The 26,664-nt window shown below is 41.5% G+C and overlaps 1 protein-coding gene across 6 annotated transcripts in view; it reads right to left on the bottom strand.

Moving 5' to 3' along the window:
- Window positions 1-26,664, bottom strand: part of THSD7B (thrombospondin type 1 domain containing 7B) — a 370,487-nt gene that overhangs the window by 183,005 nt on the left and 160,818 nt on the right. For all 6 annotated transcript variants that reach the window (XM_065841421.2, XM_071810742.1, XM_071810741.1 and 3 more), the window contains exons 4-6: window positions 24,543-25,338; window positions 15,387-15,638; window positions 8,227-8,396 (exon numbers count right to left, since the gene is read on the bottom strand). In XM_065841421.2, coding sequence (XP_065697493.1) covers window positions 8,227-8,396; window positions 15,387-15,638; window positions 24,543-25,338 — 1,218 coding nt within the window. The remainder of the gene's footprint in view (window positions 1-8,226; window positions 8,397-15,386; window positions 15,639-24,542; window positions 25,339-26,664) is intronic.

Consider the following 26,664-nt stretch of genomic DNA (forward strand, 5'->3'; position numbering starts at 1 on the left):
CAGTACAACATTTATAAGTAATTTCTCTAACCTGAAGGACTTGTTTTTGTAGCAAAAACAAAAGATCAGACAAAGGAGAAGTGGTGAATGTAATTTTACCAGCCTGGAAACGGCACCGACCTTAGTCCAGTCCCTCTCTCCATTAAAAAGCTTCAAGTGCCCCATGCTTGGTGGAAAAGGTGTCTTTATGCTTCTAAGAAGAATCAATTAGCTTTGAAGCCACAAGGCACAAAGTTGGAGTCCTATTTTCAATTAATATCTATTTAATAGACAAGAAACAAAGTATGAATAGAAGGCTAATCACAGCGTGAAAGAGGGTTAATAGCGGATTGCCAAGAGCAACAATGGTTTAATGTATTCCAGGACAATAAAGAACCTCACAATTTTATTAAAGTGGCACAGACTATTAGCACTTCATGGAATAGGAAGTTTCCCTGTGTCCATATCCTGTGCTGGGCAACTGGATCCTGATCCCAATTGCGATGTTGTCTTGTTACACCACAGCAGAATTGGTAAAGATTATCGATAGAAACCGCAGATTGAGTTGGCCTTGATGACCCTTATGGATCCCCTTCAATTTGAGATATTCTATGACCTGACAAACAGAGTGAGCATGGGCATCCAACTGGCACACGACTGAGCAGACCAGAGGTGACAAGTCATTAAGAGCACCCAGGAAAAACCACGGACGCAACAGGGATGTTGGGACGCCAGCAACCGCAATGATGGGGGAAAAAAAGAAAAGGATTCTCCAGCATGTTTGAACTTCGCTGGTTGTTGTCCAGAAAAGGCCAGCAGATGTTGGACGTCACTGGGACAGACCACCAGAGAGGCTGAGAAAAGCCACAAGGAAAACAGGGAAGAAACCCCATAGGTGGCCACATCTGGAGTTCTGTGTTCAGTTATGGGCTCCCCAGTTTAAGAAGGACAAGGGATTACTGGAGGGAGTCCAGTGGTGGGATATGAAGATAATGAGGGGCCTGGAGCACCTGTCTTATGAGGAGAGATGGAGAGAGCTGGGTCTGTTCAGCTGGAGAAGAGAAGCTGAGAGGGGATCTCATCAATGTTTACCAATATCTCAAGTGTGAGTGTTAAGAGGATGGATCAGACTCCTGTCAGTGGTGCCCAACAACAGGATGAGGGGCAACGGGCACAGACTGAAGCACAGGAGGTTCCATCTGAATATGAGGAGAAACTTTGTTACTTTGAGGTGCCAGAGCCTTGAACAGGCTGCCCAGAGAGGCTGTGGAGTCTCCTTCTCTGGAGACATTCAAACCCGCCTGGACACCTTCCTGTGTGATCTGCTCTGGTGAACCTGCTTTAGCAGGTGGGTTGGACTGGATGACCTCCAGAGGTCCCTTCAACCCCAACCAGTCTGTGATTCTGTGATATACTTCACAGATGTCTCGTAAGAGGATGAACTTTGCCCGTCGCTAAGTTTAGCATTCACTCAACAGAAGGTGCACCAAGGAGCAGAAATGAATGCCACACCACTGCAGGAATCCTGGTACCAGGAGAAAAGCACCACGACGGACGTGTCTGTGATACTGGCACGTGGCACAGGTGGCCCCAAGTGAAGCCAGTGACACAGTAAGCTCGTCCCCTCATGGCATGGCCATGCCAGCTCAGATCCTGAAAGCAGCAGGGCTGCTCCTTGCAGAGCTGGCCCAGGTTCACAAGCTCCATTTATCCCAAATGCCTCCTGTTCCAGGACCAGCCCAGCCACCACCGGCTTCGTTATCTCTCCCCAGTGTCCCAGTTTGTGGTGTAGCCTCATACGTACAAATCCTTTTAGTTTTCATCTGACTCAACATAACTGTTTGAGCACAATGCAGCTCCCGAATCCCGTAACAACAGGACAACAGGACAAAATTATTCAGAGCAAACCGTCACTGTTTTGAATAAAATTAATTCAGTTCCAGTGGCAGGAAATAATGACAAAAACACAAATGCAATTAAAATCTTAACTTTCAAAGATAAAACCTTGAACTAAATCCTAGCATCTCATGTGAACTGACTGGGCAGCATATTATTTACTGCATACCAAAGCCAGTTATATAAACAAAATTATTTATAAAGGGATAAATATTTCATGGTCATAGCAGATAGCTTGTTGACAAAAAGGGCATATTCTTCATAAGGCACCTTTTAGAAGGCACACTTCATTCATTGTCAAAGTCTTTTCATATATTATTCTCTTCATTTTACTTTAATTAGTTTATAGACATGAGAGAACTTAATATTACACCTCTAAAAGACATTAGGGTAAATGTTTTTTTTCTCCAATGGATTCAAACTAAAATTTTAGAAGCAGACATTTAAACACTACTGTCAGGCACCACAACAATCTGAATAAAATCATTTCCTCTCTTGCTTCTAAAGGGTTTCCCCCGAAGAAGCCAGCTGTTACATATTTATTTTTCCATTATGTGAGTTGTATCTCGTAAATTCTGGCCAGCATTTGGTGAGCTTACAGATCAATAACTCAGTATCCAAGCAATATAAATTTGTTGCAGACTCGCCTGAATATATTTTACACTTCAGAGGTGTATTTCTCATCTTTTCAAGCCAGTTGGGTCATCCCAATGATAAATAACTAGTTCGGGATGACAGGGATCCTTAGGGGGGATTTCTTCCATCTGAGAACATGGTTTCTGTGATTCCGGTGAACTGAGCCCCAGGCTGGATGCTGGTGTTGCTGGACCACGCGCCAGTCAAACACAGCTTTTTTCACACCACTGCTGACCATCAGTTCTCTCCCCTCTATGGTCCTAGTCGAGTTTTGTCATTACTAATATATTCTAACCTATTCCTTTTCGATTTCATAAACCAGAACAGGACAACAGGATTTAAACATCAAAGTCCCTAAATTCTAATTTCCGTGGAGTAAATCAATCTTCTCATTCCTGCAGCTTCACCAGCATAAATTTGAAAAAAAAAACCAGCATGTGTTTAATATTGGGCTTGTACTCACACAGGGTTCATATCCATTCCAACAGTGCCTATCCCACACTAACTCCTACAGGCAGCTTATCTCCATCAGCACAGTCTCTTCCCAATAAATACGCAGGATGGGAACAGCCACAAATGACAACAACCTGCACAACCAACTTACTGTTGCTAAAGAGCAGGTGGCTCACAAGACCAAGGAGATGGTGGCACCTTCCAACAGGACTCTTCGTTGGTGCTTTTCTCTTCCTGAAAATACTTCCATAGTTTATTGAACAGCTGCCACATGTACCAATTTGAAACATTAATCCCCCACAAGACATGCGCTGGAAGATCATGATTCAGACCAGAACAAAGAATTTGCAGGGGAAAAGATGTGGTACCCTCATTAGGAAGCAGAGCATACAGAGCAAAGAAAGCAAACCTGCGTATTTTAGAGCTGAAAGAGACAAAAGGGCGGAAAGAAAGGGATGAGAAAAAATAGAGAAGAATACAAGCAATGAATTAAAGGAGTCCTCAAATTCATCTCCATGCAACTCCAAAGAGGCACTAATTTCTGGAAAATCAAATACAGTGCCAAAACATCTCCCATATGGGAATTAAGAACAGTCTGAGAAGTTCACTCATCAGATAAGAAAGGATTAGACATTTTTGTCTATCAGAAGTAAGGAGACAGCTCAATACTTTGTGGAAAACAAGAAAGGATAATGACCACAAAATTATCATTTTGAGACCCGTATAAACAGGACATAGATGAAAGTGTAGGGGAAAACTCTCACTTCAGACCATTTGGGGATTCTGTCAGTAAAGTGGCTTGTGAAACAAAAATACATAGGGGAATACACAGAGGGAAGGATCAGAAAGGAACCATTAGACCTGGAAAGATACTTGAGTATTTACTGAGTCTTGAATTGTAAACAGATTAACAGAGTTTTTGCTGCTACAGCTGGTGATACACAAGTTTATAAAAAGTCTGACGTAAGGTGAATCAGGTGAATTGCATCCTCAAAATAAAGAAAAATGGGTATTGACTGGTGAACTACAGTGGATTAAGTAAGACAAAAGGTATGTTTACTAATAGGTGAGCGTTGAATATCTCTCAAAGGAAAGAGAGGTTCAAAAGTAATTAAGATTTCTGTTAAGAAATAGTCTTGCAGGGTAACACTAAAAGGTCTCTAAGAATATCAAAGGTACAACTGCTTCACATACCTGCTAGTGAAATACTGGACAAATAAAAATAAACATATGGAGACAAATACGATGGAGACACTCGCTAAGAAAATAAAAGTAAACAAAACTTTAGAACCTTGTGCAGGTATGAGAATGTAATGGATTTTCAGAGGGAAAATAACAAAGATTAAGAAGATAGGAAACAGCAATGACTTGCTGGTGAGATGGTAATAAGAGATAGATTTTATTAGCTAAGTTTAACTATGCCGGATAAACAATAAAGATTCAAGGAAGAACAGCATTTCACAAAGGTCTTTTCAGTCCTATAATTAAAACTTAAGCAGACAGGCTCCAAAAAACATTATAAGAAAACTCTGAAAGCGAGAGGTAAATTGGATCTCATTCAAATGGGTAAAAAAGAAAAAACGTCAAGATATATAAGGCACAAATTTTCCGGAAGAATGACAGGGCAGGCAGATCCTTAGAAAGCTACAGAAAATAGGGAGAGAACAGCAATTCCCAGTCACTGGGGACAGTAGGGAACTGGTTCAGAGAAGAGAGGAGAAGCTTCTGGAGAGTTGCATAAAGGATGCCATCCCCATACTACACATAAAGAGTTACAGTCTCTAGATAAATCCAAAAGGCAAAAGTTAATTAGAAAACAAAAGGACACTCCCTGGCCTTTAGGAGAGAAGGTAAAAAGGAAGAAGATTAAATGTAGGAACATCATTTATTAACTGTTTGAACATAAACACAGATATCATTCCTAGAGTCTACAAGGAATTTAATTCCCATATTATTGGACTTATTAATTGTGATTGAGAGGACACTTGTACTGCCAAACAAGAGAGATTTCATAAACCGATCATCACACAATGTTCTTTCATACTTTTACCAAATGTCTTTTTTTGTTGGTACACTGGGGGTTGTTAGTGAGCGATGTTTGCTCAGATTAATTAAAATTTATTGTGGGAAAACACATTTCAAATAACATTTTATAAAATCAACAGTCACAAAAATCTTCTCTCAATCCAGAAAAACCCACTTCCAAAAGAGAGGAAAACGTATGTGTCCCATGTTAGCAGTGTCTGGCTTTGAAAATAAATTGAGGATCTGCATTTCTGTTTTATTTAAGAGAGCTTCTAAATAAGTGAACAGATTCACAATAAAGAGAGGTATGAAGACAGGTAACCACCACCGTGCCTACAGTTTGTTCCAGACATGGGATGTCTAGGAACAGGGATCAAGGAGCATTCAGAGATGAAGGGCAGAAAGGGCAGATGGGCATTAATAGCTCACTTGCACATTCTATGCTACTTCTTGTGCAAAATTTGTCTCCTCTTCAAAAGCAACATAATTTCAAACATGTAGATTTGCTGCTTCCATCTCTGGATATCAAAAGAATAATGACAAACTTGAAGTATTAGATGACCACCTCTCTGTGAAAATTAAGCGTTATAAATTTAAATGTATTAAAATTCAATGAGACACTTAAAGGAGAAACACAAGGATCTATTTAACACTAATTATGTTAAAGTTCAGTCTAAATTAGCAAAAGCCTCACCACTGAGTAGAGATGCAGATTCCTAGGACAGAATAGCTTATGTTAAAAATAGCACAATCTCTAAACTTGGATGTCTATACAGTGGTTTGGCTACATATACAGAAACACAGATACCTGAATGACACAACACTTTACACATTTACCAAATGTTCCCTGACAGCTTCATCTAGATGTAAGAGTCTCAGAATGCAAGAATATTACAAAGGACTTCAAAGATCGGAAGACTACCTGCTTCCAAATACTCATCACCTATGTTAAAGGTATGAACTTCCTCCTTAAGGTCTAAAAAAATATATATATAAGTTGCATCAAGACAGGGATTCTTAGCCAGGAGAAAGATATGAAATCTTACCTATGTGTTTTGGAAAGTAATACCTGAGTGAAAGTTTTCTGTTTCTTCAAGCTGCAACTTTATAATCAAATGACAGAAAGATTTCAGCAGACTTAACTTTCTGAATAACTGATATATAGGGACTCAGGAAAACAGGGGCTCCCTTTCTAAATATACAGATTTTAATAAAAGAAGAAATAGATGGGAAGACTGAGCAAATGAAAAATGGGAGAGATATCCCTGGGGGATAAAAGAGATCTGAGCAATACGTGTAAATACATCACAGATGGTACCTGTCTCCAACTACGATTCAACATATTTCATCCAAGAATGCTGCTGGAGGGACCACAGGACAAAATCTTCTTCCACATATGTCATTGGGCCTAGGTCCAAATTCTCATTGGAAGTAACCAGAAGAATAACAACTGTGACGGATGGTCATATCCTATTAGACTCGCTTATTTCATTCTTGAATGATCCCTTTAAAGACACTCAAGAGGTGAAGAAAGAAAAATTACTGTACTTTTGATGGCAGCAATTAGGATCTATATTTGCTTATACGTAGAAGGATTAACTTCCCTACCTTCTCCTCATCGCCAAAAAAAAAAAAACTTACAATAAAATACCAGATGCCCTAGTGATGAATAAAAGTATTTTATCAGTTCACTTCGCCAGAAGAGAGGCCAGAAAATATGTCATTCCTTATTATTTCAAAGAACAAAAATTGATGAGCTAGTAATTGAGACACACTTAATGTTACTGGATAAGGAGAGATAACAGGGAAGTCTTTCCCTCTTTATATCTGCATGTGACTATGTGGGCATCTGTAGACGGAGTTCTCACTTTCCAAGGACTACTGCAAATCTGCATTACTGTCTTGGAACAGCACTACTGATTTATACCTTGCACAACTGCTCTGAACATTTGGGATTTTAGTTGCCTATATGAAAATTCCTTCATTTTAAAAATTGCAGAGTTAGAAGCATGAAAACAAGGAAGAGGTACCCCAGTGTTTTCTTTTTGTTGAGGGAAGAAGGCCTTGTAATCTATAAAAATTTTGAACAACGGAAAACCTGCGAGTGATTACACAGTGAATGTATAGCACCAATTCTGTTATAAATTCTGTTAGCATAAGGGTTTCAGATGCACCCTTCTAACCTTCTTGAGTAATTCACAATACTGAAAAAGAATAAAGAAGTGTGTATAAAGTCAGCTAAAGCTTGCTGCTCCCCAACTTGCTGTACAACGGCTGCATGGACCACAGAAGCAGTCAGAAGGATTAAGACTGTCCAGAAATATTACACACCTCTCATCAACAGCACTTTTCTTACTTCGAAAGTCATGCGTATCATGTATTTGTGCAGAACAACATAGCGGGGGTTGTGTCGGGAGAGCAAGGTAGTGCCAGATGTTTGGGAGAGGGGAAGCAGAAACTATGCATGGACTTAGAAAAAATTAAAAAGGGTCTAGTTTTCTATAATCTCATAGTCTGTGTGCGATGCCAGGACACACTGGGTGTCCAGGAAACGTTTGTTTTGCCTCTGTAAGTAAATAAATCTAAGATATGATATTGTGTTCTTATTATCTTACATCTCTGCTCAAAAACATATTCTGCAAGAGCACTACACAGAGTAAATAAAACAGCCTAAGATGAATTATTCATCATGTATCTGTATCTACTCATTATTCCTATAAAAGAAAAATAACTCACTTCCAGAGTCCAAAAACCGTCTGTCTGCTCAGAAGTTGTGACAATATTATTTTTGCTTTCCCCTTCAAATCACAAGAAAGATTGTGTATCAATCTGCAGCAGAGGCTAGAGCCATATCAGGAATGGCGTGTGACATCTTTTTTATACTCTAAACCAGGACTAAAACCACAGATAAATGGATTCAGCTACCAAGGGGCTGGACTACCTTACATACGAAAGAAGAAAACTCAACTCCAAGCAAAATTTATCTCCTTTATCCTTTGAAATCCTGCCATACAAGCACACCTAGAGAACTGATAGCAGTTGACCGCAGAAGGTTGTGGCTCCTGCCAGCTCCTCAGGGCCCTGAGGACTATGATCTCCTGCCCCTGCCATGGTAACACCTCCCTGTGTAAGCACGGATACCATGAGGGCATTGCTAGCAAAGCCTACTGATGACTCCTACATTTCTTTTACTCAGATTTCCTTGAGCCAACCCATTCAGAAAGACCCTCCACAAACCTTCCTTCAGCCGGTGCATCCCGAATTCTACGGCAATTTGGGCGCAGAAGACCTCTCGGGTTTGAACACCACCTCCACAAAGGCCAACGTGCGTGCGATGGGGAGGGTCCTGCTGGTCAAGGAGGAGAGACACCTGGCAAGCTTTCCATTCAGAAGTTCTCCAGGCAAACCTTTGGAAACAAAAGAGACCAGGTAAAACAAGTTTTTGAAAAGACTATGAGTGAGGAATGGTACTTTATTAGATGACAAAATACAATTGGTTTCATCTTTATAGCATCGCTTCCCAGTTCAAAACAGGGAATGTTCTGAAATGTTTTGAACGTTAAATTTACAAAGGTTAAGTATTTATTTGTCTGGAGTACTTGTGTAAAATTTTTCACCCAGCACTAATCTCCAAAGCATTCCGATACACTAAATCATCCTGACAAACCCTTTGTGCCGGGTGCAAAGAGGGAATGAAGATTAAGAGGTTCGATTAAGTGCAAAAACTAGTTTTCAAACATGTGGCTCAAACCACTAAACCGCCGCTCTCTGCCAAGAGCTGAACACCTCACTCTGAAATGCACTTAATAGCTAAAACCCCACATACATCACCAGAGCTCCAAGCACTGGGCAGCTCTTCTCCAGGTGACAGCTTTATAAACGCCCAGGGTGCTACCGACTCCTACAAGGGACTGGCTGAAGTAACTGAGTTCTCTCGTTTCGGTTTCCAGCAAGCTCTAGATACAAATATTTTCATTGTATATTCGCTTCACACCTACAGAGCACTAATGGTTTTCAGGGAAGGATAACACAGACATGGGAATGCTGCACAGACAATAGTCATTGGTATGAACCAGCTTAAATGCCAGGAAGTTCTTAAAACTATAGGGAAAACAATATTGTGTACCAGCGCAAAGCAAAAATTACTTGCCCATAATGTCTGAAAATGCAGAGCATGTTTCTAATTCAACAGTTTTCACAGGCATAATTCATTTTGATTCACAGGTCACAGTATCAGTGGAGTAAGAAAGAAATGGAGGTCTTTCTCCAGCATCCCGAACACAAACTTAGGCAACATTGCTTTTATAACCAATCTGTTCAAACTTCTGCTGCTTTATTCCTTTGCTCCTCTGAATTTCATAGTTTACTTTTTCCATACAATTTTTGTTGATTTTGTGTAATGTAAATGATGTAAAGTAACTTCCTTCTTTTACCCTCAAGATAAATGCTCTCTCCTCCTAGGGCAGATCCACGGTTGTTAAAGCTACGTATGTTTGTTAACCTGCCGACTGATCACCGTCAGCTCAAGCGCAATGGGGCACCTCAGCAGAAAGCATTTCCACATTGTAATTCTGCGTATTCTCCATAGCAAGTACCTGCTCCTGACTACAGCTGTGGCACAGAAATATGCATCTCAAATGTATGGCAAATAAATACGTTAGCTTGCCTGAGTACACATCAATGTCCTCTTAACTTCTTACATTGTAAATATGTGCATAAGAATGATTTCTAGCCACAAAGCACTTACGAATTTTGTAACGTCCTTGTGGGAAGCATTTGTGAGTACTGCCAATTACCTTTAATTTACAGGTACTTTTCAGGTGAGCTGTCGTGCTCTCTTAAATAATACACAGTATCATGTGCAAATGTGGATTCACTCACAGGGTTTATTACCAACAGAGAAAACAATAAAGAACACACTTTTCACATGACAAGCATGAAATATCTGAACTCACACAACACATAAAGCACAGCCATGAATTTTTTCTTCTAGTATTTCATTCTGGCAATTCCTAATTGCATTTCTTGGCCCTGCAGTGCTAAATGCAGCCTTGCTCTTATAATAAAGGCAATGAAAATTGCTCTTCGTCAAACATCAGGTGAAGAGGATTCCTCCTCCTCACCACTTCAGGACATTGTGCTCTTCAAGTCTACACTTTCAAAACTACAAGCTTAAATACAGAACACACTCACCTTTCCGCAGACACGGAAATAGTTGGTTTAGGGAAGTATTTCTTAAAAGAATAACTGGCTAAAGAAAAAGTGACTGTCAGTATCTGGCTTAGGTAGTCAGTCGTGACCTCTGGATCCTAAAGAGTCATTTGCAGAGGTGTGAGAGCACCAGCTTCTCCTATTCAGCGTGAGCTGTGGGAGTTAACACCTATGAAAACTGGGCTAGCGGTGATTAAAATTATGCAAAATAACTAAATCTGAGCTCAGAGATAATTAAATTTCATCAGTCCCTGAATCTTTAAAAAAAAAAATCCCTTTGGATATCGAAAGTGGATACTGTGCTACACGGCAGATCAGTCTTTAACGAGCAGCTCTCCAGCCAGCATCTGTGAGCAGCTTAAAGCCATCAGCCCATTTTGCTCTTTCCCAGCTGGACATGCTCTCAGCTGTCCAGAGTTTTCTGGTAACAAACCCTGACCCCTGAGCATTAGTTGTTTAAAAGTGCACATTTTCACAGCCATTAACAAGCCCACTGCAGCAGGAGCATATCCAAGGGACTGCTGTCCCACCGAGTGGGAAACCTCACACGAGACCTTTCCAGCAGGTATTAGTTTGCCCATCTATGGACTACACTACAGACAAGGAGAATTAGCATTACTTAAAGAAGAGAAACTGACTGTATAATCTCTGCTTAAATTTAATCAGAAGCTTGTTAATAGTCATAGAGAGACAACTGGCTGGCAAACACCTGAGGGTTTTTGTTGCTTTGGCAGCCTCAAGGCAATATTTGCATTATTAGCAATATCCACAGTGGTTGTACCACACGATCGTGATTTCTCCAACTGAATAAAGATGACCAAAGCCACTTTGGACATTCTGTTGCTAGAGCAGACCATACCAGAGATTCACTGTACCGGCGTTAAAGGGGTCCATGCCGCCCAGCCACCTTGTTCTCTGTTCCCAAAAGGTAGAGAGTGTGATAATTCAGGAGTTGGAAAGAACATTACACATCTGGATCAAAGTTCATCAGCTCCAGCGTACTCCTAAGACACCTATGTCAAAACCTGCTGCTGACAACAATTTCAAATGCCAATAGATTTAACACCTCATTTTAACTCCTACAACTATGTAGTTAGATTGACACAAATTCAACATAATTATGGTCCTAGCTGTGACCCATGCTTATGTACAGACCTATTTCTATAGCTAAAAAAATCTCAGCCTTTCCCTTTGGCTTCCCAATAGGTTTGTTACACTTTCTATAATAATGTTTGTGTAAGAGGAGGTCTATTTACTTCCAAAGGTTGACAGACCCCATTGCCAGTGGTTAGAGGGCTAGCTAGATAATGTCCCAAATGGGGACCTCCAGAATTCAGAGAGTTAAATCAGTCTGCTTAAGGATATGGGCAAGCAAAAACTACTAGTTTAGAAACATTAAAGTAAGCACTTGGTGTATCCCAAGTGCAGCCACCGGAAAAGTGTCCACCATGGAGCTGTAGAACCAAAGCTTCGCCATGGATGGAGCTGAGGGGAGACACCAAAGCTGTCCAGCGGTTCCAAGGCCATCGTTGTGTGCTCAAGATCAGTGAAGGTCAAAGGGCTGAAGAGTAGAGTTGCTACAACTCCCAAAGCGTCACTCCAGCCACCTACCAGCACGGCTCACTGAATTTCCTTTCAAGTCTCTTCTACTTCGCACTAATGCTTGATCTTTAATTGGGACACATAATGGGCCTCATTTACAAAGTGATACCATCACACCTGTATCTCAGCAGTAACCTCAAACCTTTTGAAAAAATCAGGTCTTAAAACTTTCCCATTTTCCATCATTTAACTTCTGAAAAGCTTTGAATTTCCAACAAAGCAAAGAGGGTTTTTTTTTCCTAAATCCCTGTCTTGTAACATAGCAACCACAATCAAAATGAAAGATTTAAAGACATAATCATAATTCTGGAAAATCTATCTATTCCCAGTGAACATGAAAGCTGCACATCAAGGATAAAAATGATATAATACATTGTTTTAAAACTGATGACTCAGTGACAGCTACGCAGCAAACAAGTACTCAATATCTTTCCAATTTATAGTAACCTCTTGGCCTCTTTAGTCTATAGGACTTATGCTCTTAGCGCTTGCACAAGTTTTATACCTGTATATACCCACTGACCTTAACTGAACTAAACCAAATTTATATCACAATAAAGTAGAATCACCTCCTATGTATTTAAGCTTTTTAAGAGCTTAATCTAATCCCTTCAGAACAACCAAGCAAAAGTAAAACAAAGCACAAAGCTCTGGAGTCCTACATGCAGTTAAACCGTTTTATTTTCTTGCATTTAAAATATTGATCAAAGAAGTTATTGTAAACTTCAGCCATAAAATTACAAAGCCTTCCCATTTAACAGAAAATTTGCACTAAATGCCATGTACCCATGCTGGGACCTCCAACTTGTAGCCTTGCGGTGGACACAGAGGTAATACTTAACAGAGCAGTTATGAGGCTGATGCTAATTTTTTCCCCTTCTGGATCCTTTTAGGAGGCTGGAATATAACTTCACCCATCTTGCCATGCTGCATAGAGCTCTGCAAGTGCTGTCTCTTGAGCTGCTGCATTTCTGTGTCGGTGGATGCCCCTTCATTCAGTCATGGGGCGCTCCCTGTCCCTGCATTAAAAAACAGCCTCTACAGAACGCTCTTCCTTCCCCCACTCAGAGACTCGCTCTCTTTCTGGTCCGTGTCCTCACCCGTTTTCTTTGCCCTGCCTGGAACACGCTTTGGAAAATTCTTGCCTACGGAACAAAGCTAAAAGAAAGGCTACTTGTCTTCAAGCAAGAAAAGAAAAAAAAAAAAAAGCAAAGAGCATATTTCCAGGAACTGGGAAAGTAAGAGGACTCTCATCTTAAAATATTCTAAGACTAATCTGATTAAACAAACAGAAGTCAGAAAGAACAAACCAACAGTTTGTGTTGAGACCTGACAAATGAAGGAGAGAGCCTATTATTGCTGATACTGAAATCTCATTAAATTCATCATCTTCTTGTAAGGGGAAGAAGGAAAAGATAACTGTATGGTAAGCCTCAGAAAAGCCACAGATGAGTTAGCACATATATAAGGGGAAAAAAACATAATCTTTCTAGGTATTACACTGTAGAGAGAACAAACTCAAATACGGAGAACAGGAGCATCAAAGACTTCTTACATTGTTTCATAAAGTTAACACTACATTCCTCTTGGCTGACAGCTACTGCTTTCCAGTCTGAAGTACATCCAGTATCTTGGTCATCAATTCCCAAACACCACCACCAAACCACCATGTTGTAAATGATAACATAGATTGATAACACCCTTTACTAGCTGCTGACGTTTAAATCATACACTTAACGATATTTGACTTCTGTACATTAATACGCCCGGCAGACCCACAGCACATACTGCAACACTACAGCTTTTCGCTCCTGCTCACTTCTGCAGTACTGAATGGTCAAATCAAAATCTATTAACCAGGTGCTACTGTAAAATTCTCAACACTGCATAGTGTGAGTGGGTCATAGCCCACCTCCTGCATTTTGAGTTATTACATCCCTAAAATAACAATTAACTAAGTACTAGAGTTTTGTTTTAGTGTTGGGTTTTTATTGTTGGTTGGTTTGTTTTGGTCTGGTGTGTTTGTTTCCACATTTTTTTCCCAATATTTTCAATGGTTTGATTAGTCTGTAAGTCTAATGCTATTTTTCTGTCTCAGTCTATTAGACAGTTTATCCCAGCTCACACTGAAGGAGTGCAGGTATGGTAGAATGGGGAAGGTTAAGATTTCACAGGCTCATGGAACCTGGGTATAGCAGGATACGCCAAAAGGACAACAAGTTTCCTTCTACAGCAAGAGTGACACCTCCAGAAAATTATTAGTATTATGCAGGTTCACACGTTCTGGGCTCTCCTGGCTCTACACCAAGCCCCTACAATCCTTTGCACTTTAATACAGTGCAATGTCAAAAAGTAGAAGTGAGAAACTAGGGGCAGACATGTCTGTTCTCTCTCTGATTAACCACCAGCCGGCCTAACCCCCGTCAGGTGTCACCTGCACCCACGCTCCTGTACAAAATCAGCGAGACAATGTGTTAATCTATTGTCTTTAAAATTGATGTGCATTTGGGCAGGAGCAAAAAATCACTCTGTAAGAGCGTTTTTGTAGGATGTAATCAAGCAATAGAATTTTTTTTATATCCTTTCTCTCTTCTGCTAGCAGGGTGCATAAAAATGATCAGCATTTGATTTTGAATGAACTCAGCGATATAGAGACACTTTTACAGGTTACGCCTTCCTAAGAAATGTATCTTGCAAAGACTTTATCAAAGGTTTTGGCAGTATCTGGCAAAGCCCCAGAAACTCATGACTTCAGCACTGAATAGACCTCCTATTTAACAAACGCATTCACAGACTGGGAGATTTATCTGCATGCATATAAAATTTTATCAATCTTGAAACATTTTGCAGTCAATCTCAGAACATGTCACATGAAAAATTAAGCAGTATTTTCTTTTTCTTTGCCAAGCAAACTAGCAACCCCCTGCACTAGCCTGGCCAAGCAGAACGGCATGGATTTGCAGACCAGAAAGGCAAGATCCTCACCTTCTGTCAGGACAGAGTTTCCCATAAACCAAGCAAGCACTCAGGGACTGTAAAGTTTCCCACTTCAAGAAATACCTGTAGAGAAGCTGAGTCCAAGCGATTACCTCTGATCAGTTCCCATTTTCCTCATGGAGGACTGGAATTTTTTTATGGGGAGATGAAGTGGAATCATTAAATCTTATGTAAAACTTACAGTTTCTAATCCAATAAAAGCACAACCATGGAGACCTGCCCAGTCTTTGTGCAGCTGAGGAAATTCTCCAAAACAGCAATCAGTACAAAAGCCCACTCGGAGAAAAAGAATATCTGCTCTTGATTTTTAAAATATAAACTGTAACAGGTGTAATTTAAAATTTAAGTGTAATTATTGTAATAGCAATAACAATAATAGCAATTACAAGAATATTACTAACAATAAATAATACCACTAATCATAGTTAATAATGATCAAATCCATGATCTTTTAGACACGGATAGAAAGCATGACATGCGACCTGGTCCACACACAGGCACTGTGAGAAGAAGCTTTACTCTGCACACCATGCTTCAAACCAGGGCTTCTTCACATCCCAAAAGCAGGCTAAAAGCACCAGTTGTACCTGGGACAAGGCTGCAGCAGCTCCTTCCCTCCCACGCCGCACGCTTCCCTCTCCTCCAGCTCTGGGCACGGCTTCCCGGCCCCCATGGCCACGTTCCGCACGCCGCGGCGCCGGCTCCGAAACCCTGGGGAGAGGTGTCCCCAGCCGCAGGTCTGCGAGCAGGGGCTCCATGAGGACCACTCCGTCGTCTCGCAGTCTTCAGCGATGACACAGGACCTGAAGGTCAATGGCACAGGGTCTTGCACGCAGAGGCTGCAACAAGAACACAGGAAAACAGCTGAGGATGGCTTGCTTAAGAAACTTCTTTCTTTTCAAACCAAACGGTCAAAATCACAGAATCACAGAGTGTCAGGGACTGGAAAGGACCTCGAAAGCTCATCCAGTGCAATCCCCCCGCCGGAGCAGGAACACCCAGATGAGGTTACACAGGAAGGTGTCCAGGTGGATTTGAATGTCTGCAGAGAAGGACACTACAACCTCCATGGGCAGCCTGGTCTAGGCTCTGCCACCCTCACTGAGAAGAAGTTTCTCCTCAGATTTAAGTGGAACCTCTTGTGTTCCAGTTTGTACCCATTACTCCTTGTCCTATCATTGGTTGTCACCGAGAAGAGCCTGGCTCCATCCTCCTGACACTCACCCTTTATCTATCTGTAAACATTAATGAGGTCACCCCTCAGTCTCCTCCAAGTTACAGAGCCCCAGCTCCCTCAGCCTTTCCTCACACGGGAGATGCTCCACTCCCTTCAGCATCTTCATTGCCCTGCGTTGGACTCTCTCCAGCAGTTCCCTGTCCTTCTGGAACTGAGGGGCCACAACTGGACACAATATTCCAGGTGTGGTCTCACCAGGGCAGAGTAGAGGTGAAGGAGAACCTCTTTCAACCTACTAACCACCCCCCTTCTAATACACCCCAGTTGGCCACAAGGGCACAGTGCTGGCTCATGGTCACCCTAAGTCAGGGTCTAGCCTCAGACTAGAAGAAATCCACAGTCACTTGGGGTAAATCAGATCTGCATCAACATCAGTACAAGGAACAGAAGAGGAGCTGTAACGCAGCGCACGTAATGCATTTCCAGGGAATTTTGGGTGCAATCTTGCATGCCAAGCAGTTTGGAAATAATATACCTCATTTATTTCAAGTTAAAGCAGATGCAAAAGGCTCCTGTGAAGTTAGAATTTTACAGTTTATCCAGGATGGAAAATAAAAGCCAAGCCCAGGAGAAATGTTGCCACTGAAAACCACTCCCATCGCCCCACACACAGGACTCGCTGCCCACCGCCCATCCAGGTGTCAGCAAGTCCTGCAGAGCAGCTCTGCTCTTTGAAAAAATAACTAGTATCACAGTCATAAACATGTTGGTACTGTGAGGCCATCACCAAACAAATTCTGTCAAACAAGATTCAGAGGGTTTCCAAACCTGACAAACCATCGGAGACTGTGGAATGCTGAGAAGAAACCTTTCTCATCTCGCAAAAACCTTGGAGCGCTGAGGTAGCAGTGCAGGAAAGGATATACCCTAAGGTACTGAGGTACATAGGAGCAGAGACATCACTGGAGTACCATAAAGGATGGGACGAGGCGAAGAAAAAATGATGAAACCCAGAAAAAAAAGGGGTCACCAGGAGAAAAGGAATGAAGAATTTCTGTCTAGTGTCATACTGGTTGTGCAAATTGGTCTCTGAAATTAAGACCATACACGAACTCAGTGTGAACTCTCTCTAAATGTGTCTTCTCCAGCCCCTAGTTGCTCATGGTCAGGCTTTTGCAAACTGTAAGGAGTAAATGCATGTAATACTTAAAAGGTGTGAAATCCAGAGCTGCTGCCAGGGAACCAGCCATTACCTCACCTGGTGTTACTTACAGCGCAGTTTCACTAACCCGACTTTCTCTAAAGAAAATATATCGGGGCAATCATTTCAGGATTGCAGGACAGTCTCATAGGGGGAGCAGGGAAGATAAAGAACACTTACTCACTTCTCCTCCAGTCTAGAAATTGGTCCTGTTTTCACAAAGGTCAATAGGAATATTCCCACTGACACCTGATCAAGTTTGACTAGACCCTCAAGTACCAGCAAAATACAGCATTTAGTGGCTTAATTTTATACTTCAAACTAAAAACAGTGTAACAACTTTCTGCCTTAGTTTCTTCACCTAGAATAAGACTCAATCTCACAGGTGCCGTCACTATGAATTTACTGAATTTAACAGCTTTATAAAGTAGAAACAGTTTGTGATATAGCCCCCTCGAAATAAAATTATTCTTGCTTAAAACTCAAAAAGGTTTCTCATTCTCTATTATATGTCAAATGCAACTGATTGCAAAGCTGTGTCTGGTACAATGTATCAATAATACTGAAGTAAAGTAATAATCATCGTATCTGTACTTACTAACCCCAGTATTTTGAGTCTTGTTTGGAACATTGGGTTAGGTCGCATAAATGGTAACTTTATTTCCTTTTTAATACTTGTTCAACGGTTATCAGATGAGCCACCTTTGCCACAATATTAACAAGAATTATTTTTAGTAGATAAAATAATAGCACATACAAATCACCATCCTAACTGATTGCGCAAGAAAACTAGTTTGTCTAAGAATGCAGCACAGAGAGTAACCAATCTCACACGGTGAAGAGTGAGCAAAACTTCAGATACCAAATCCATTTTTGAGTTTGCACCACTGCAAAGGAGGCTTAAGTCTGGCCTTATCTTTACCGAAATGCCAAACAAAACAAAGCCTTTAAAAATCCAGTTTGGGGTCGTCTTTAAAATTAATATTGCTAGATCCAATTCTCAGTGAGACAACACCTACCATATCTCTCCTAATGGATTCAAACCTATGCTGACACTCCGGCCACAACAGACATTGCTGCCCACCAATCTCCCTTGCTATCTGCAGAAGCCTTTCAAGTATGCAAAGACTGAATGGGTGTTTCTTTCCCTGAAAATTCCTCCACTGTTCCTACTACATAAGGTGAAAGAGATAAGTTTGTTGACCTTAAGGTGAACGAGAAGCAGAGCTGGCAATTTCTACCCTTCTGCTCGTGTAGATGTTTTTGAGGGAGAATTACATGCAGTCGCCTAACAGAAAGCAAATCCAATTAACTTGTACCTACTCATTCAGAGCATCAGAGTCGAATTAATTGTGACACCAAGCAACACAAAGACAAATGTAAAAACACGCTTTTGCATGAAATCCAGACACAGTCTTTCATGTCACAGATGTATTTAGGATAATCTAATACAGATAAAGCCCAGACATGGGAGACACACACTGATCTGAGGCTGCAAACCAGACGTGCATTTGTGCTGCTGCGGCTGCAAGTGAACCAGCAGCGAGAGGAAGGAGGTCTGGGGACGGGAGATACTACAGAAACCCTGGTTTTAAACTGACTTTCCACATATTCTCGCATCAGTTTAAATACTCCTCTTAGGAGTCAATCACATCACTTTGACTTCACAGGGTATTTATGTGATTGATGCTTTTTTTCTATGTTACATGCTTGGATTGACAGTGTAAAACCACAGGAATTGTTTCACAACCTATATCACGTTGCCTGCGGTGTAAGATGGATCAGCTCGTTAGCTAGCAGACTGAAAAAAATAAAACAACAACCCACACTAAACCAAAAGAAACCTACTCATGCTTCTTTTACTTACATAGTCCTAGAGCTACAAGCAGAAAAAATAAGAAGTGAAAGAAAAGCTGCCCCACGTACAACTCCTACTGTGATAGGGTAACTTCAGGTTGCTGCCAACGGAGCAGAGCTGCTCTTCTCCATCTCCAGCCACACTCTCCCCGACGAGATATAGGAATTGTGGAGCTCCAAGCTGAACAACATCACCTTTCTCTTCTCGATAAAAAAGGACTCACCAAAATTATAGTAAATTTTCCAACAGCTCAGTGTATCCATGCTATGTACTGTACAGTTATGCAGCCATCACATACACTGCCAGGAAAATGAGTGGAAATACATCTAAGCGGTAAGAAGCAAGACCATACAGGAGCAATGCATCACAAGACTGGGTTGGGCACGCACAGAAAAGATCCCTGGTTTCCTTTTCCGGTTCTAAGTGTTTAAAATAAATCGTGAATGCATTTTCTTCTTAGAGGACAGGTGGTTATTGCTGAATCTCTTACACTGAAAGAATCTCCAAAAGAATTTCAGACACATGACGAGGCTGTCACCAAGCGCGGGCTGCTGGTACGGACAGCATCACCAGGAGGACACGGCACCGCTTCAGCAGCCCGAGAAGTGCCAAACCTGCTCAGGGAACACATGCTCGAATCCACGCTGTACAATGCAAGAAAATCCTTAAGCGAGCTAAGCTACACCGGTGACAACACATTTTCACTTTTTCCCTTTTTCTAAAGTCATCTCCTACACTGTAATCAATGACCCAACCTTACAGACTGCTGGAATCCACACTATCTAGTAGTATTTAAGTCTAATGATGGATACAGTCTTGCCATGTTTCTAACAGCATCCAACCACTTTTTCCCCTTAGGAAACTGGCAATCGGTGCTAAAAGGCATATTTTCAAGGATTCATAATGGATTTTACAGCCCTCAAGGGCTGCCAGGGCTGTTTTGGATGCTGGCAATACCGTATATTCCACCTGTGCAGCGGAGGCTTCTTGGGCAGCAGGAGCACCAGCCCCTTCTGCACCAGGATGGAGAGGAAGATGAGGAACATACAGCCGACCAAAGGGAAAGGGAGACGGGATTCCTACGAGCAAAATAAATACAGGGATTTAATGCCAAGATTGTCTACATTTTGGTGTCTCCAAAACTTAACGCACCAGATTTTCTCTTTCTAAAAGTGTTACTCTTATGGAAATCGGAAAAAAAAAAGTGATCACTGTTCATCTGTATTTTCTATAAAAGTAAAAGAAATGAGAGACAAAACTAAAAAAACCCACACACAAAAATAAAATCTCCTTCTTATCCAACAGCTGAGGGATTTGTTTTCAAGCCTGAGCACAAGGCTTGATTCCTACATCCACTGAACACACATCTCCTCTTCCAGGTCACAGTCACAGCCATCAAACAGCACATTACAGCACAGCATTACTGCAAAATCTTATATTCATCCAGAAAACAGGAGAATGTATGCACTAGAAACTGCAAATAATTTTTCCTAAAAACATACAACAGCACAGTGGCCAAGTGCAATCCACTAGGAAATGGATAATGGAAATCCAAATTACAGAGGCAAACAAAAGAGCTGAATGCTGCTCTACCTCAGCCTTGATGGATGGGTTATCCCTTGACTGGGTCTGACCTGAATTTTCGCTTACAAAGGCAAAGTAAACAGAAACCCAAATCCAACTCTATTATATCACTGTTGTCATCTTACATGTAGAATGAAGAGTTTGAGAATTATTTACCTAAAAAGACTCCTAATCCAAATAATAATAGTAATTAAAACACAAAACCTAAAAGTGTTTGCTCCTGACTTTGAATTCTCAGTATACTTAGTGAGCACGCTCATCAGGTTAGAATATCAGGTTAAATTTATTTAGGATTTCAACATACAGCTATGAGCACTCATCTCACTAAACTACAATTTAATGTCTAACCTAAATAATTTTTATTTTTTTAAGAAAAAGGGAACTCAAGTGCCTTTGCCTCACTATTCAATAGATTTTTAATAACTATAACAAGACAGAAAAACAAAAGGAGAAGTTCTAGCAGACAGAGATCTGGCAACTTTTCCAGAGGTTTGTTTTTCTTTTTAATGTATGGACATGCTTATGTTTGAATTTGTTACTAGATATGGATTTTAAGCAAAATTAAAACTTTTTCATGAAATAGAGTGAAATCTGAGTACTATCTGAAACAGAATGACAAAAAAAATATCCAGCTTTTTAAAACAGAGTCTTTAAAAGCTTCAAATCAGATCCATAAAAATCATTCTATATTGATGCTATTCCTTCTATTATGACAAATATGATGAAGTTTCTACACCAAGATTGTTTCTGAGCAGAAAGGAACCCGTTCTGCTGTACAACTGTCTTCAAGTGTTTTCAGAAAGGCCTGTCCCTCCCTTTCCTCCTCCTTTCTCCCTTTTCCTTTCATTTTGACAAATGTAGAACCTCCAAACCGAAAAATATTTCATCAGAAAGATTCCCCAGCTCCATCTCCCAGAGAGAACACGTTCAATCTTTCACATGCTTGAACTCCTCTCCAAGTAATTTCTGTTTACAATTTTCACCTTCAAAAATCACTAAGATTTTCGCTTGCAGCTTTAAGGCTGGTACAGACACACAGGACCTTCATAGGTCCAATTATTTACATGAAAAAGTATTTCCCTTATAATGCAAACAATTCTGCAGGTTCACTGTAAAACCAAAGGATCCTTTTGTCAGGGTTTCATGGCAGAACTCAAGCACCAGTGAAAAACTGGAAACAAATATCAGGCACATTTCCCACCGCCTCTCCCCATTTCACAAGAGAAAGGACGCCCCACCTGCCATTCCCATCAATCGCAAACTCGTTAGTGTAGAGGCCAAAATGAACATCCTGCCAGTAATCCAGCATCTGTAAGAAGTGAATGCATTCAATCTTTTAGTCTTTACAAAACAGACTGCACCCAAGTGCACCAAAATCCAATTTTTGGCAAAAGATGGTGCCCAACATCCCCTCCCATCAGCACAAGCAATGTCTGCTGCTCACCAGCTGCTCCACAGCCCTGAGATTAGACACCAGGAAATTAAACAACTCTGGTAATAAATTAGGCGTCCTTGCCATCATGTTATAAACGAGGAGGCGAGATGAGCACATGGTTCCTCTCCTCACGCGGCCTTGGAGCAGCAGTGGCGGGAAAAGGGTGGCAGCAAGGCCCTGCCATTGAAGCACGTCTGGGGATATTCCTCTCTCTTGCCTCAGTTTTCCAGAAATGTAATTTGTATCTCACATCGGTACTTACTCCAAAATAAGAAACGTCAGCCAGGAAAATGAAAAATAGCAGAAATACGGCGCTACTGCCCAGTTTTACAGCAGAGGCCTGGCTGCCCGCCAAACCCAGCTATACAGGGTTATGTAAATGCATTTACTCTTCTTTATCAGTAGCCAAAATATCTTCAGTCTTGTAAAGCGACATCTGCAAGATCGGGTCAATTCTTCGAAAGAGCGGCAGCAAATATGCTGCACAATGGAATGAGAAGGACATCACCGGGAGATGCGTAAAGGGAGCTGTTGTCAGGGGTGATCGGTACCAGCGACACTGCAGCCCTGGAATTAAACACGGGCTGGATTTTAGGCTGGGGTTTTAGGTTTGGATTTTGGGTTTCCCAACTGAAGCTGAATTGCTACAATTAATAACAAGGTTTAAAATAATGGAGAAAATAACAGCATGTGGCTATTGGGACACTGTAAAATGACATGACCTTTTGTCCTCTATGCAATCAATGGGTTTTCCTCTTGCATTTGGAGTTAGAGTAAGGGATGGGTCAGCCTCGGGTCTTTGCAGTAAATCTGAGACACAGTCTCAGCAGAAAAAGTCTGCCAGGAGGTGGCTAATGGAGTCATACAGTCTGAAAAATAGGGCTAGATCAGGGAAAAATAAAAAGGCACCAAAAACACAGAAAAGAGCAAGGAAAAAGCTCGATCAGGGGTAGAGTTACTGAAACTAAAGCTCCTGGGACCCTCTGCATTGTCATCAAAAATTTCAATGTACAACTCACACAGTAGCAAAACCAAGAGAAAATATTTATAAAAACAATGGCTTCCACTCCCCCTTCTTACAGCGAATATAGCAGTGAGCAAGAGAAATTTTAACAAAGTCAGGATCCCCGTCGCAGAGCCTCTGATAAGGAATGAGATACAAGAGGCAGAACAGCTAACAAGTGTTAGCAGACATAAACCTGCTGCTGGTCACACAGCAGCATAAATCACAAGTGACTCCATTAAAGTCAAGCAGCTACACGAGCATAAAATCTGTATATTTAGAATCAGCATATATTTAGGGACAGCTAATAAAGTCAAGATGTTAGAAACTGCTGGAACAGTTCACAAAGCTTGACTTCTTTCCAACCACTAAAATAACCCATATATTGTTAAAGCTGTAATAGGAGGGGGTAAGAAAAAGGCCAGAATGTATATTTTCACCTCAGTATGTGTGCAAAACCACTGCAGATATAACCAGGGATAGAGAATTGGACATAAAATAACCCCTTCTCTCTGCCATTTGAGTTTGTGCAAGTGCCAGGAGCTATAGATTACAAAGAAACAAATTGATTTCTGCAGAATTCAGGAGCAAGATTTTTCAAGAACTTCTAATATCCTTGAAAAACAGAACACAAGAAGTTCTCCAGAAATCTTGACTTTCTCAGAGCTCAATCAGTTTCTCAGTCTTCTACGGCTCCTGGCACCTGCCCAAATCCAACCTGAAGTCAAATGGCACAGCTTAGATAGCTTAAATTCAACTGCGAGAAACTGAGATAACGTATCTTTCCACTATTTGCTGCACATTACTGTAACCTTCACATTTGAATTACAGCAAAATGATCTACATAGACTAAGAGAAATTGTTACATAAAACCCATGAGGACAAGAAAGAAAAGCAAGTCACATATCTAGTATCAGCATCCAAGAGTTACACCCAGACGGGAAGGCTCCTCAATAAGCAAGAGGACAATCACTGATCTATCATTCCAATAAATACCTCCTAGTAAATTCACAAAGCCAAGTTTTTCAGGTTTATTTTATTCAGTGTTGATTTGTAAGAATGAAGGAGTTTAAGCTGGTGCAATTTTAGCCTCTTCTGACAAATATATGCAGTACATGTCTGAGAATGAAGCCTCCCTCTCCCACAGCCAGGGCTCAGCACCAGTGCAAAGTGATATATAATCCTATTCCCTCCATGTTTCCCTAAAACAACTCCAACAAAAAATAGAAGAGAATTATTAAAAACATAAAATGAATTAAACAGTCACAAATCGTAGAAGTATGCAAAACATTCAGCATATGCTAGCTGTACAGGAAGGGAATTAAATCAAACAAACAAACAAAAAAAAGACCATAAAGAAAACATATAAAAATTTGCATTTAAAACTCAAGAACGGGAGCGCATTTGCCGTGGTGCTGCCACACAGAGCGAGTGCTCCATCAAACAAATCCACTGGAGATGAAATAGAAGTCAAAGTACCCTTACCTCAGCGCTGCGTTTTTTCCATCGCTCCTCACACACCTGACCTGCCTGGTTTGGTACCCGATCTGCACCTCCCCGGGACGCTGGTGGGGTTTCTGGCCTTGAAGCCCAGATGTGCTTTGCTCTCCAGAGTCCGAACCCAAATCCAGCATAGTCCTCCCCGTCAGGTCGACGTCTTTAGAGTGGGGCAGCCGGCATTCGCCCCAAGCGCCGACTCGGAGGCTGTAGGTGTGCTCCTCCTCCCCGAGAGGACACGGGGCAGTGCCACAGGCTCTGGATTCGGTCAGATTCGGGCACGGGGCACCCCCGTAGAGAGGAGGAGCGATGACCGCCCGCGTCCGGTGCTGCAAGCTCTTGGTGCAGCCCGCGCCGCACTGGGACCAGCTGGAGAACTCGGACACAACACAGTCCCGCGGGCAGGGCACCAGGCAGGCTTGCTCAGCGGGCGGCTGTGGTGTGAAATACTCACATATTTCGTTGGCGACGATGGTTCTGTTCAGCTTCTGGAGGCAGCGGACGCTCCGGCGCTGCAGTCCATGCTGTGCGGTGACACAGTCCCCGGCTGCCACCTCAGTGCCAGCAGAGGGGACGAGCCCACACCTGTCCCATCCTGAAACCTCCCACTCAAACAGCTCCAGGTGCCAGTCACAGACTTTAAAGCACCTCCTCTGGCTCTCGGGTTTGTCCTTGTGGTCGCAGTTGGCGTGGTACGTTGTCCAGCCCTCGGCGTGGGTGCACCAGACGGCCCGACTCCGAACGCCCCCCGAGCCACAGTCACCTACGCACCGGCCCCAGTGACCTGCAAAAGAGAGGGTGTTGAGAAACGCCACATAGTACCCCTGCCACCGATCTGTCCTGATGCCCAGCAGCATCCAAACCATACCCTGCCATGTATTAAAAGTTAAATAACTACCAGCTGGTCCGTAAAACTGCTTAAAAGCTTCCTAAATGCTGCAGGTTGTTGCTCCTCCCAGTGTATTCCCATCACCACTCAGAGAAACTTGGGGGCAAAAAACAGTACTTTCCAATGCCCCACAAATTCTCAAACGAAAGGCAGGTCAGGCACATTTCTGTAACAGTAAAGTGCATCCCAAAGCCTGAGGAAATACGAATACTTACTTTAGCTTGTACAAATGAATATAAAAATGATCATAAAGGAACAATAATCTAGTAGGAAAAGAAAGTCAAGTTAGATAAGAGGAAAACAGTCTTAATAGAGTAATTAGTCCATGGAATAAACTGCACCGGGAAGCAGTTGAATCATCATCCACAGTGATAAAATGGTGAGGATAAATACTACGAAAATAAGAACATATTCTTAATAGGTTCAAAATGGAGGAACCGGCTGGCTCTGACTGTGCATTTACAGCAGGAGAGGTCCCGCAGGTCTGAGAGCAGAGCTCGATCGCGGAGAAGGAGCCACGCGTGCACCGACTTCTGAATTACCCTGCGGTGTCCATCCAGCAAGTTGCTTCCACCTGCAGCACGTGGCGTTATATAAGGCGGTAGAGTCAATCATGCAGGAAGAGAAATTACACCAAAATTAAATCCAGTTGTGTCATTTTTAGTTCTGGAGCACATAAATGTATAAATGATATTGTATGAAAATGGACTAGACAGTCTCCAGAGGTCCCTTCCAACCCCATCCATGCTGTGATAATCAGTCAAGGCAAAATAGAAAGGTTTATCTGTGACAGTATTAGTCCAGGGAAGTCCACCAAGACACAAAAAATAAACCAAGGGCTATAAAGTACAAAATTGCTTACAAACTGAAAAGGAAAGGTAGAGAAAAACACTGGGGTCGGATCTTAACATATGAAAAGGATTTTGATGATCATGTCTCAAGAGGGTCTCATCTAGTTTCTAAGTTTAAAAACTTTCGATTACCTCATAACAGAGCCATCTGACTCAATAAGAACATTGCATATATAATTCTCACTGGAAAATGTACTGCAAATACCCTATCTTTTGTATTTTTCCAAGGTAGAGAATGAACTTATAATAAATAGGTCGATTTATATTAAGAAATGCTACTCCTGTCAAGTTTTTAAAATTGATTTTAAACCTACTGGAATCACTTACATGCTTACACTACAAAACCAAACACACACATAAAAAACGAAAA

The sequence above is a fragment of the Patagioenas fasciata genome, chromosome 7, assembly GCF_037038585.1.
Source record: "Patagioenas fasciata isolate bPatFas1 chromosome 7, bPatFas1.hap1, whole genome shotgun sequence".
NCBI lineage: Eukaryota > Metazoa > Chordata > Aves > Columbiformes > Columbidae > Patagioenas > Patagioenas fasciata.